Source organism: Cucurbita pepo, chromosome 11 (genome assembly GCF_057944985.1).
Source record: "Cucurbita pepo subsp. pepo isolate OVF chromosome 11, ASM5794498v1, whole genome shotgun sequence".
NCBI lineage: Eukaryota > Viridiplantae > Streptophyta > Magnoliopsida > Cucurbitales > Cucurbitaceae > Cucurbita > Cucurbita pepo.
In genome coordinates this window covers 14,912,863-14,925,382 of record NC_141808.1, presented here as the reverse complement: position 1 = coordinate 14,925,382, position 12,520 = coordinate 14,912,863, and the positions used below count along the sequence as shown (strand labels likewise).

Sequence of the window (12,520 nt, the reverse complement as noted above, 5' to 3'; positions counted from 1 at the left end):
CGTTGGGCCCCGAAGGGAAGTGGATTTGATATCCCAAATCGATTGGAGAGGGGAACGAGTGCCAGCGAGGACGCTCGACCCTAAAGGGAGGTGGAGTGTGAGATCCTACATCGATTGAAGAGGGGAACGAGTGTCAGCGAGAACGCTGGCCCCAAAGGGAGGTGGATTGTGAGATCCTAAATCGATTGAAGAGGGGAACGAGTGCCAACGAGAATGCTGAGCCACGAAGGAAGGTGGATTGTGAGATCCCACATTGATTGGAGAGAGAATCAAAACATTATTTATACTCCCTAGCCAACCAACACGTTTTAAAAACCTTGAGAGGAAGTCCGAAAGGGAAAGTCCAAAGAACAAAGAAGACAATATGGGACAATATCTACCGGCCGTGGGCTGGGCTGTAACAAAATAACTTTGTAGTCGATTCTTCAACCTATGTTATCTCTAGAGAAAGAAAAGAGATAAACTTGGAAAATTTAGCAGATGATATTGGCCTGACCTTGATAGCAAATGGCCAAGTTCTGAGAAATGCTTCCAATACCTATCAGTTCATAGTGCAACTTCAAGCCTGCACAATTGGTTGCAGTCAGGTCAGGCAGATGAAAACATGTCCCAACTACAGATGCATTCAGTGATGAAAATCATGAAATGGATGCATTCTAAACTGATCAAACGTTAATCATTCGGAAAATTGGATATAAAATTAACCATGATTATCCAGTGAACACAGAAAAGGACCATTCTATTTCCACCAAATATCAAACGAGTCACTATTCATGGAGTACATTTAGCAGGCAAATTATCAAGTATTTGGACAACAATATCATGAGCCTTTCTTTCTTGAATTGTGGATGGTTAATACTGGCAAAATGAAGGATATCGAAAGCTCATCGACCAAGCAAAGCAACACGATCCTTTTGCACCGCCTGCACTAGGTTGATATCAAAGAGCTCACACCGAATAGGCATCTCCATCTCATAGAATGGATTCTTCAAGACATAATCTGTGTATAACTCATAAATGTACTTCAGAAGACCCTCCATGTGCAGTGTCCCAGGCTCACACACAACAAAAAACTTTGTTCCTATAACAGCCAAGTTCATCCATGATTCAGCTTCATAACTAAGAACTAGAAAATGAATATAACATGAAAGTTAAGGCATTATAATCTCAACAACGGTTGTGTTCGAAATCCCATATATTGTTGAACTCAAGACAAGAAAGATGTAACAGCCCAAGCCCACTGCTAGCAGATATTGTCCTTTTTAAGTTTTCCCTTTACGGCTTCCCCTCAGGGTTTTAAAACACGTCTATTAGGGAGAGGTTTCCACAACTTTATAAGAAATGTTTCGTTCCCCTCTCCAACTGATGTAGGATCTCACAATCCACCCCCTTCTAGGGGCAAATGTTCTCGCTGGCACATCGTTTGGTGTATGGCTCTGATACCATTTAAACAGCTCAAACCTACTGCTAGCAGATATTGTCTTCTATGGACTTTCCCTTTCGGGCTTCCCCTCAAGGTTTTAAAACATGTCTGCTAGAGAGAGGTTTCCACACCCTTATAAGGAATGCTTCATTCCCTCTCTAACCGATGTAGGATCTCACAATCCACCTTCTTGGCCTACTGATGTAGGATCTCACAATCCACCTTCTTGGGGGCCAGCATCCTTGCTGGCACATTACCCGGTGTATGACTCTGATATCATTTGTATCCGTTCAAGCCCACCGCTAGCAGATATTGTCCTCTTTGGATTTTCCTTTTCGGGCTTCCTCTCAAGGCTTTGAAGAATGTGTCTGCTAGGGAGAGGTTTCCACACCATTATAAGGAGTGTTTCGTTCCTCTCTCCAACCGATATAGGATCTCACAAAATATCAATAAGGTTCCTAGAACTTCAATTGTGCATTCACATTAGTAATTTGATTGCGTGTCTTCGGAAAATAGTTTGAGACAGAATCCATGCGTTTAAAGCACAAATTAAACAAAGTAGTGGAAGAAAAAATGTACCAGTAAGTGACTGGAAGCAATGGAGATCGAATGTGTCGGCTTCAAGGAGTTCAGTACCCGAACAACCAGAAATAGGCGAAAGCTGCTGGGAAATGGCATGCATCGAATGCCATAAACTCGCCACTCTCAAACTATCGTTTGTGTCCATTCGTCCAGCAGATCCATAATCCTAAATTTTCAAACAAGCCAATAAGAGATTCAATCCGAAGATTAAAAGAATTCCACCCCTAACCGGTTTATAATTCATAAGTAAAAGAAAGGTCGATTGAAAATCTGATAAACAAACTGGAATCATGATTTGGGGTTCGTATTTGTTTTTCGTTTCGGATACCAAATTAAGCATCAAAACTCCCAATCAGAATGGGAATTAGCAGAATCTAGTTTCTAATTGCATTAATAAGTAGTTTCCATTTGTTGATTACCTTGTAGAAGATTAAGCCACCAGATTTGTTGATGATGTAGAGGCTGTAAATTGCTGCCATCCTCTTCAGATCTTTCCGGGTTGAAATTTCTGAAGTCCTATGAAAGAAATGGAATGAAAGCGATTGTCAGTGTAGATTCAAAGGCGCAAAATCCAGTTTCAACGATCGCCGATCATAAGCCAGTGGGGGGAGTTTCGGGAGCTCTTGAGACTGGATGGAAGAGAGGCCTATTTAAAACATTAAATTAATAATTAAACTAATTTTTATAAATCAACCTTTTAAAATTTTGATAATACATAATTTCTCATTTATTTAAGTTTCTTTAAATTAATTTAATTTAGAGCGAAATGTGATTTTTTTTTTAATAAAAAATTAATTTTATTTTTCAATTAAAAATTTTAAAAAGATATATTATGAGTTAACATTTAATTCGATTGTTGTTCACCGATTTTGCGACAATGTCCTAATTCAATTGCGCATTTTGTTTTGCGTTCTAGAGCAGTTCTAAAAAGCTGCTCTACGGGTGTGGTTTTTTCACACGCATGCGAAAAATATTTCTCAACATTGTTGTGGAAAATGCCCAGTTCAATGGTTGGGAACCGAATGTGCGACACTGTCGAGTTTTCTTTTGCGTTCTCGACATTGTTGTGGGGAATGCCCCAATTCAATGGTTGGGAACCAAATTTGCGACACCGTCAAGTTTTCTTTTGCGTTCTCGGCATTGTTGTGGGGAATACCCCAGTTCAATGGTTGGAAACCAAATTTGCAACACCGTTGAATTTTCTTTTGCATTCTCGACATTGTTGTGGGGAATGCCCCAGTTCCAAACAATTTGCGACACCATCGAGTTTTCTTTTGCGTTCTAGGGTGAACCCTATCTTAACTTTTAAGATTATTACAAATATTGAGAATGTTTGACATTTGTGACAAATATTAATATGATATAGTGTCACTTATGAATATTTGATATTTGAATATTTGATATTTGAAATCACGAGAATTTAGTTATTAACCTAACATGTGAATAAGTAATTTTTTTTTAAATATTTAAAAAAAGAAAAAGAATAACCAACACCCCCACTCAATAACCAACCCAAAATTTCGTTGTCAACCATTGAGGTTGGAACCCTAAGCAGACGGCGGGTGATAAGTCTAAGGAAGGTGAGGATGACATCAAGCCATCATGCCCCCTTATGCCCTGGGCGACACACGTGCTACAATGGCCGGGACAAAGGTAGTGATCCCGTGAGGGTGAGCTAATTCCAAAAACCCCCTTATGCCCTGGGCGACACACGTGCTACAATGGTTAGGACAAAGGGTCATGATCCCGTGAGGGTAAGCTAATTCCAAAAACTCCCTTATGCCCTGGGCGACACACGTGCTACAATGGCCGGGCAAAGGGTTGTGATCCCATGAGGGTGAGCTAATTCCAAAAACCCCATTATGCCCTGAGCGACACACGTGCTACAATGGTCGGGACAAAGGGTCATGATTCCATGAGGGTGAGCCAACTCCAAAAACTCGTCCTCAGTTCGAATTGTAGGCTGCAACTCGCCTGCATGAAGCCAAAATCAAATTGATCCCAAAGATTTTCCCAACCAAACAAGTGTTCACCTCATTCTCTGGAAAATAAAATATAAAAAAACACGCATACTAATGAAATGGTTGTTGCTATCGGTTAGCAGCAAAAGCAAGCCTTCATGGGGTAATTTCCACTATTTATACCCGAACCTAGGGGATTCATCCATGACCATGATGAAGTTGTGAAGCAATAAAAGTATGAAGGTAAACCGGAAGGATAGATAGCAATCCGAACACTTTAGTCCACTCACCAATCTCTTCACAAATTTTAAAAAGAAACTCTTTCTAGCCTTGCCCAGGTCGTTTATCTAATAGTAATGTAACAAAAACCATGCAAAAGTAAACACCCCATCATCCCCCTGATAGACAACAGCAGCAGTCTTTATCTCAGAACTAGCACAATACGTGAAGAATGAAGACCGATCTCATCAGTGATCTAGCCAAAAACTACATTCATTTATGCAGCTTGTTTGCGAGTTGAGTGTACATGTAAGCCACAGTGTAGAAAGTTTCTCCAAATATAAACTCTAGGAAAAACTAAAGATACAGAGCAGCAACCATATAGCTTAGGTTTTTGTTATGTGCTGATGGCTTAATAATCAAATCAGCACAAGACCGTCCATAAGCACGTCGATTTCAAACAACTTGGAAAAATGTAACCGTCCAAGCTCACCGCTAACAACCATTGTTCTATTTGAGTTTTCTCTAACACATTGTTCTCTTCGAATTTTTCCTTTCGGGTTTTCGGGTTTTCCCACAAGGTTTTTGAAACACGTCTACTAGGGAGAGGTTTCCACACCTTTGTAAAAAATGTTTCATTTCCCTCTCCAACCAACGTGGGATCTCACAATCCACCCCTTTAGGGCCCAGCATCCTCGCTAGCACTAGTTCCACTCTAATCGATGTGGGATTTCACAATCCACACCCCTTCGAGGCCCAACATCTTTGTTGCACTCGTTCCCATCTCACAAACGACAAGATGGAAGAGTCTAATACAGGCAATGAATACTAATGGGTCTGTTATGAACAGAACCAGTTGATCATAAATTGAAACAAGCAAGAGTTATGTGATTCTGATATCTGCCATATCATGAAAAACCTTAAAAGACATAGCTTATGTTTCTGTTGTGTGATGATCATGGTAAAATGATATGCAATATGCGACTGACAACCACAAAATTATCAATAGGCTTGTGATGTGTGATGAAAGATATACGCCATAGCAGATAGTTTAACCTCACTTGATAGAGGGGAACTTGAAAGACACCATGGCGAGAGTGTAGCTTAGGCTTTTGTTATGTACCGATAGCAGTAAATTAATCGGCACAAGACCGTCCATAAGCACAATCCAAGAGCCAGATAATTAAAAACTAGCAATGAATCATTCAGAAATCTGCCATAACATGGATAGCTTTTCCTCAAAAAACTGAAGGAAAGCTTGAAAGACAGGACGGCAAGAATGTAGCTTATGTTCTTGTTGTGTGCTGACGATGGTAAAGTAATCAGCACAAGACCGTCCATAACCACACCAATAGCAATAGCATAAATAGCAAAGAAGGTCATTTAGAAACCATTACATGTCCCCAAAAGATGCATCTTTTTACAAGAAATTTGAAACTGGTTCAAACCATAAGATTAAGAACTTGATAACTTTATTGTAACAGCCCAAGCGACCGCGAGAAAATATTGTCTTTTTTGAGTTTTTCCTTTCAAGGTTTTTAAGACGTAGTCAACTATGGAGAGATTTCCACACTCTTACAAAGAATATTTCGTTCTTCTCCTCAACCGAGGTGGGATCTCACTGCATTCATTCCCTTCTCCAATCGATATGGGATCTCACAATCAACCCCATTTGGTGCCTAGCATCCCCACTGACACACCGTCCGATGTCCACCCCCTTCAGGACCCACAATCCTCACTAGCACACAGCCAAGTGTTGGGTCTATTACCACCGCCCTATGGGGGATCTCACAATCAACCCCCCTTCGGGGCCAAACGTCCTCGCTTACACACCGCCCGGTGTCTACCCCCTTCAAGGCCCACAATTCTCACTAGCACACAGCCCATTGTTTGGCTCTAATACCATCGTCCTAGGGGACCTCACAACCAACCCCCCTTCAAGGCAAGCGTCCTCGCTGACACACCGCCCGGTATTTGGCTCTAATACCACCACCCTTGGGATCTCACAACCAACCTCCCTTCAGGGCCCAGCGTCCTCGCTGACACACCGCCCGGTGTTTGGCTCTAATACCACCGCTCTATGGGATCTCACAACCAACCCCCCTTCGGGGCCCAGCATCCTCGCTGACACACCACCTAGTGTTTGGCTCTAATACCACAGTCCGGTGCCCACCCCCTTTAGGGCCCAACATCTTCACTGACACATCGCCCAATGTTGGCTCTAATACCATTTTGTAACAACCTAAGCCCACCTCTAGTAGATATTGTTTCTTTGGGTTTTCCCTTTCGGGTTTCCCCTCTTTTAAAACGTATCTGCTAAGGAGAGGTTTCCACAACCTTATAAAAATGTTTCGTTCTCCTCCTCAACCAACATGGGATCTCATAGTTATTGTCTCTTCGGGTTGGGTGAGGCCTCCTCAAAAATACCCAATGTGACCCAGCACCCAATTACAGAAAATACATGCATATACACACACCATTGCAATTGAAACAAGTGTATTGATAATCATGGAATCCTCTCATTATAGCTTATCAAACTATAGAAGAACACTACTCCACACCATGTAAAGGAGACCAGCTAAGCTAAGCCCAAATTTTCTAAGTAAAGTGAAATTTTACAAATGATAAGTAATGACATTTGAAAAAAAAGGATAATCACAAACCAAGCGCAATCTATTATCAATGTAATGAACAAATGATAGAAACATTCAGAGTTCACACAGAAGATCCGAGTAAAAACAACAAAAATCGGAAATGATAACTATCACAAGTCGTAAGAAAAATGAACGAACAAAATTCAACGATTCAATAAAACAAACAGAGATGTTAATCGAAAACATGTGGTTTAAATCTAGCTAGAAGTCGTGGAATGGACAAAAATCGGGGCAACCCCACCAGCCATATGGTAATGATTAACACAATGATCATACCCAAAACGAAACTTGTTGGATTAAACAATGCATAAAATAGGAATTCAAATCAAAGAAGGAATCAAAGAAACAGTGGTGACTGGAAATTGGCCATTACAGATGAGAAGAGTTGCGGCGCTAAGGATTACGCCGAGGGAGCAAGGTGATCATAGGGTTTAATTTATAAATCACTGTTTTATAAGTAATTTGAAAAATATTTTCTCCAAAAATTAGGGCTTCCAAAAAAAAGTTAAATATACTCTTGAGGAAACATCAATTCAATCCGACCGAAGCATAGATATGCATGAACCACGAACCGTTGCTATGTTAAGGTTTGAGATGTAATTGAGTGACAAGGTAGCGATTTCCACCTTTACTAGGATTGTTTCGTTCCCCTCTTCAACCTATCTGGAATTTCACAATACACAAGTCGGTTTCAGCGAGGACGTTGGACCCCCAAAAGAGATGAATTATGTGATCTCACGTTGATTGGAGAGGGGAACGAAGTATTTCTTATAAGGGTGTGGAAACTTTTCTCTAGCAGACGCGTTTTAAAATCATAAAGCTGACGACGATACGTAACGAGCCAAAACGGACAATATCTACCAACAGCGGACATGGGCGATTACAAATGCACATTTTATACCAATAATGAAATCATGTATGCTACTCGAATGACCTTTTTCTGTCTGGAATAATGCTCTAATACCAATGGATCCAAACCGATCAACAACGGTTCTTCAGTAAACTATTTTACTTATCACATGTTGTTTTCGAGTCTAACCCATTTAAGAAATCAAGCAATCGATTTCAGAATGATAATAAACGTCTTATTCACTCGACTACGCTCTATCATATTCGTAAATTCCATATAAATTCTTCGAGAACGTATTGTACATAAGAATTAAATTTGCAAAAGAGAAACTTATACACAAACTTAAAATTCAAAAAAAAAAAAAAAAAAAAAAAAAAAAAAAAAAAATCTTCCAAATCATTTCATTTGCAATTCCACGTCATCTTTTTGACTCCCATTTGTTGCCTTTTCCACCTTGTCTTCCTCTTCTACTTTCATCTCTTTGGACTTTCCCCATAGCACTCCATATAGCCCAATGATTATCAAAATCGAGCCAAGAACACTGTTAAAAACGAACGATCACGAACGCACAAAACCCGATAAGTAAACAGTTCTATACGAAATAGAAAATATCTTATAAATTTGAATATACGAGAGTACGTGGAGTATTTGATAACGATTATAACAGTTCTATACGAAATAGAAAAGGTGTCAGAAGTTTGAATATACGAGAGTGGCATGGATACGCACGTTCCAACGTAGAGTTGTTCGTGGAGGAGAGCCCAGCTAAAGATGGCCACAATGATAAGCAACAATGGGGTGAAAATTGAGACATAGAGAGGCCCTTTCCTTTGTATAATCCAAGAAGTGATGCTAAATGTCAATCCCGAACACACAATTCCCTGTGAAAACTTCCATTAGTTTCATACCGACATATCGACACCGTGCATCGAGCGATTATTAAGTACGTTACGTACCGTGTAAAGGGCCGAGATGAGTCGGATCGGACTTTTCAATGACCAAGAAGCGACGTTGTGCTCGGAAATTACAGCTATGAGTCCACATTGGAAAAAGGCCATGAAGCACAACAACGTTGTACTTGTATAAGGAGCTTTGAACTTGACACTCAATCTTGCCTACAAAGAATGGTTTCAGCTGTCTTTGGCTTGAAAAATAGACCAAATTAGGAGTCATGGCTACTTACTTGAATGACGAACCATAACGCCCAAGAGAACGAGCTGCAAAGCAACAAAACCGAGCCGAGGGTTCGGTTTTCTTGACGGTTCGTCGGGTTTGTTTTGCTCATGATCCTCTCGACATAAGGCCAGTGAATTTTTGATTCACCTAAGCCAATGGTGTGTCCATGGTAGAAAGATAGCAGCATTGCTCCACATATACACACAATTGTTCCCATCACCTTTGCAAGACCAGGCTTGGTCTTGATTCTCACACTCTCTTGTCTGCCAAAATAATGGCATGCCCTTAAGTTTACTCTTAACGCTACCGCTAAATTGAAAGCTTAAGCGGATAGATTAACGTAAACAAATTTATATATATTGATAAGTAAACTTAAAAACCTAGAAGAACACTCGTGGCCTTTCGATAGATGTAACAGCCTGAGTCTACTGCTAGTAGATATTGTCCGTTTTGGCCCGTTACGTATCATCGTTAGCCTCACGGTTTTAAAACGTATCTACTAGAGAGAGGTTTCCACACGCTTATAAGGAATGTTTCGTTCCCCTCTCCAACCGATGTGGGATCTCACAATCCACCCCCCTTGAAGGCCCAACGTCTTTGTGGCACACCGCTCAATATCTGACTCCGATACCGTTTGTAACAGCCAAACCCCACTACTAGCCGATATTGTCCATTTTAGCCCGTTACGTATCGTCGTCAGCCTCACGGTTTTAAAACGCGTCTACTAGGGAAAAGTTTCCACATACTTCTAAAGAATATTTCGTTCTCCTCTCCAACTGACATGGGATCTCATAATCCAGCCCACTTGAGGGCCCAACGTCCTCGTTCGCACACCGCCCAATGTCTGGCTCTGATACCATTTGTAACAACTCAAGCCCACCGCTAATTGTTCGCTTTGGCCCATTATGTATCGCCATCAGCCTCACGGTTTTAAAACGCATCTACCAGGTAAAAGTTTCCACATGCTTATAAGGAATGTTTCGTTCCCCTCTCCACCCCCCTTGAGGGCCCAACATCCTCGCTGGCACACCGCCCAGTGTCTAGCTCTAAAACCATTTCTAATACCTCAAACCCACCACTAGCAGAGATTGTCCACTTTAGCTCCTTACATATACCCGTCAGCTTCACAATTTTAAACAGCATCTACCAGAGAGATTAGTTTCCACACCTTTGTTCCCCTCTCCAACCAATATGAGATCTCACAATACCTCTCCATAGTAGACACATTTTAAAACCATGAGGCTAACATCAATACGTAACAAGCCAAAGCAGACATATGGCAGCTTTGAAAATCTAACCTGAAAACAACAGCAAGAATAAAAGTAGCAGCAGGAAGAACATTAGCCATAGCACTTGAAACGGTTGGGTTTGTGCATTTCAACCCAACAAAGAAGAATATCTGGTTCGCTGTGGCTCTGCACAAACATTCATAGAATTCCTTTCAATTCTAAAAAAGTTACAAAATTTAAAAACTTGATCACAACCCATTTGACTCACCCAGATAAAGAACAGATAAAGATTTGAACAAGAACAGGGAAAGTGATCTTTGGCCTTGTTTTCCTGCCAAAGAAACAAAACATAGAACAAGAACCAAGAAAGATTCATTCATTGTTCTTGATCATCTTTTCAAACCCAGAAATTGATGATCTTTTCATTCATTTTGAGTACCTTTCAGTAAAGAAAGCAAAGGGAGCAATGGCCAAAGTGCCAAAAAATTGCCTGTAAGTGAGAAGAACAAGAGGGTTCATTCCTGATTGCATGGCTAGCTTTGAGGTAATGCTTAAACCAGCGTAGCAAACTTGCAATATAACCATCCCCATGATTGCTGTGATATCTCCCTCCATGATTCTTCTTCTTCTTTCTTAGAGAGAGAGAGATACAGAGGTTTATTCATAGAATGAATCCATCCATGAGAGAGAGATATGAGAAGAACTATATATATATATATACATACATACACACGTGAGAAAAGTTGGGCGTCTTGTCAACTTGATCATAGTTCAATTGGTTAAGATATTTTAAATTTGTATGAAACACGAGTAGTTATATTATTGTGATAGTTTCACTGAATAACAATGTTCAACGTACATATAGTTTGTAATTCATTTCTCTCTTCAATTGATGTGGAATCTCACAATGCATTCCCTTTGGAATCCAGCGTACTTGTTGGTACAATGCCCGTGTTTGGCTCTGATATCATTTGTAATAGTTGAAGTTCATTGCTAGTAGATATTGTCTTCTTTAGACTTTCCTTCAAAGTTTTTAAAACGCGTATGGTAGGGAGAGATTTCCATACTCTTACAAATAATGTTTCGTTCTCCTTCCCATCTGATGTGGAATCTCACAATCTACTCCTCTTCGGGCCCAATGTACTCGCTAACACTGACACTCTTTCCTTTCTCCAATCGATGTGGGACCCCCAATCCACCCCTACAGGACCCAACATCCTTGCTAGCACATCGGCTCGTATCTATCTCTCTAATACCATTTGTAACAGTTCAAGCTCACTGTTACCAGATATTGTTCTCTTTAGGCTTTTTCTTTCAGACTTCCCATCAAGATTTTTAAAACGTGTCTACTAGGGAGAGATTTCCACACTGTTATAAAGAATGTTTCGTTCTTCTCTCCAACTGATATAAGATCTCACACTCCAATTCGTTCTAGCGGTGATATTGAGTAATTTTTTTAGATAGACCCAACGAGAAAGAATCTGATTTATAGGACGATGACAAGTACACGTTGTAGCTAACGGTTTTGAATAACTTTTGGAGGTGGAATTAGAGAAAGAAAGGAAGAATTTTGGGGAAAGATTAAGGGAAAGAAAGACACATAGGAGGATATTATTGCACCATTTGGGCATTTGCATGGAAGACAAAGTTGCCACTTAGGGTTACAAAGTTGTTTTTTAGGGGCCGTTTTTGGAGCAAAATGAAAGAACTTGAAGCAAAAAAACACTCAAACATGACATCAAAACCCTTTCTTCTTCCTCTTCCTCTCCTCCTTCAGTTGCTTACAGCTCATTTGGGACTTTGCATGGCTTTAGTTTCCAAAGCTTGGGTTTAGTGACAAGTGGTGCAATTTGATTGGTTTAGAAGAAGGGTTATTTAATGTAGGAAAATGAGACATACCCATATATAAATATATGTTTTTTTTTTGTGTTGGAAATATATAATATCAACTCTTTTATGGGAAGTTGGCAAAGAATACAAGAAAGTTTGAGAAAAAAAATCCTTTTGATTTTTGGGGAAAATAAGGATTTCTTTTAAGGATGTAATTATGTTTGTTGGGATAACTTCTACTTCTAAATGTTTAGGTAGCGTTTGGATCAACGAGTTGAGCTGTTTTAGCTTTGAAGTGTTTAACTTCAGTTAAATAGTCCTCTAATTTTGAAAGTTTCGAGAAAAAAAAAAAAGTTCATGTTCTACTCCAACCTTGAGTTTATAACTTAAATGAAAAAAAAAAAAAAAAAATCTAACTATTTGGGTTGGTTGATGGAAGCGTTGGGTTAGGTTGTAGATTTGTTGAAGCAACCTTTTGGGCATGAATGCACGTTGAATGTGATTGGGTCGGAAGTGGACTTGGCCTCGTGTAGTTGTTGATTATGGACGCGGGTTGGGTTCGACTTGACTCAATTTGGTTTGTTTTTTTTTTCTTT

The 12,520-nt window shown here is 40.0% G+C and overlaps 2 protein-coding genes across 3 annotated transcripts; both read right to left on the bottom strand.

Annotated features, from left to right (window-relative positions):
* Nucleotides 1–718: 718 nt before the first annotated feature.
* LOC111804776 (uncharacterized) lies at nucleotides 719–2,653 on the bottom strand. The gene is made up of 3 exons (XM_023689570.2): nucleotides 2,425–2,653; nucleotides 2,003–2,171; nucleotides 719–1,081 (listed from the first exon to the last, which is right to left on the bottom strand). Exons 1-3 carry the CDS (start codon nucleotides 2,482–2,484, stop codon nucleotides 885–887), a joined length of 426 nt encoding a protein of 141 aa, XP_023545338.1. The 5' UTR covers nucleotides 2,485–2,653; the 3' UTR covers nucleotides 719–884.
* A 5,249-nt stretch (nucleotides 2,654–7,902) lies between these two features.
* Nucleotides 7,903–10,771, bottom strand: UMAMIT25 (nodulin MtN21 /EamA-like transporter family protein). 2 transcript variants are annotated; one of them, XM_023689521.2, is made up of 7 exons: nucleotides 10,534–10,771; nucleotides 10,363–10,425; nucleotides 10,164–10,280; nucleotides 8,873–9,128; nucleotides 8,646–8,804; nucleotides 8,419–8,570; nucleotides 7,903–8,230 (listed from the first exon to the last, which is right to left on the bottom strand). In XM_023689521.2, the coding sequence occupies exons 1-7, from the start codon at nucleotides 10,707–10,709 to the stop codon at nucleotides 8,086–8,088; spliced, it is 1,068 nt and encodes a 355-aa protein (XP_023545289.1). In that variant the 5' UTR covers nucleotides 10,710–10,771; the 3' UTR covers nucleotides 7,903–8,085. The 2 variants fall into 2 exon arrangements, with proteins under 2 accessions (XP_023545289.1, XP_023545290.1); XM_023689522.2 differs by lacking the exon at nucleotides 10,164–10,280.
* Nucleotides 10,772–12,520: the final 1,749 nt, after the last annotated feature.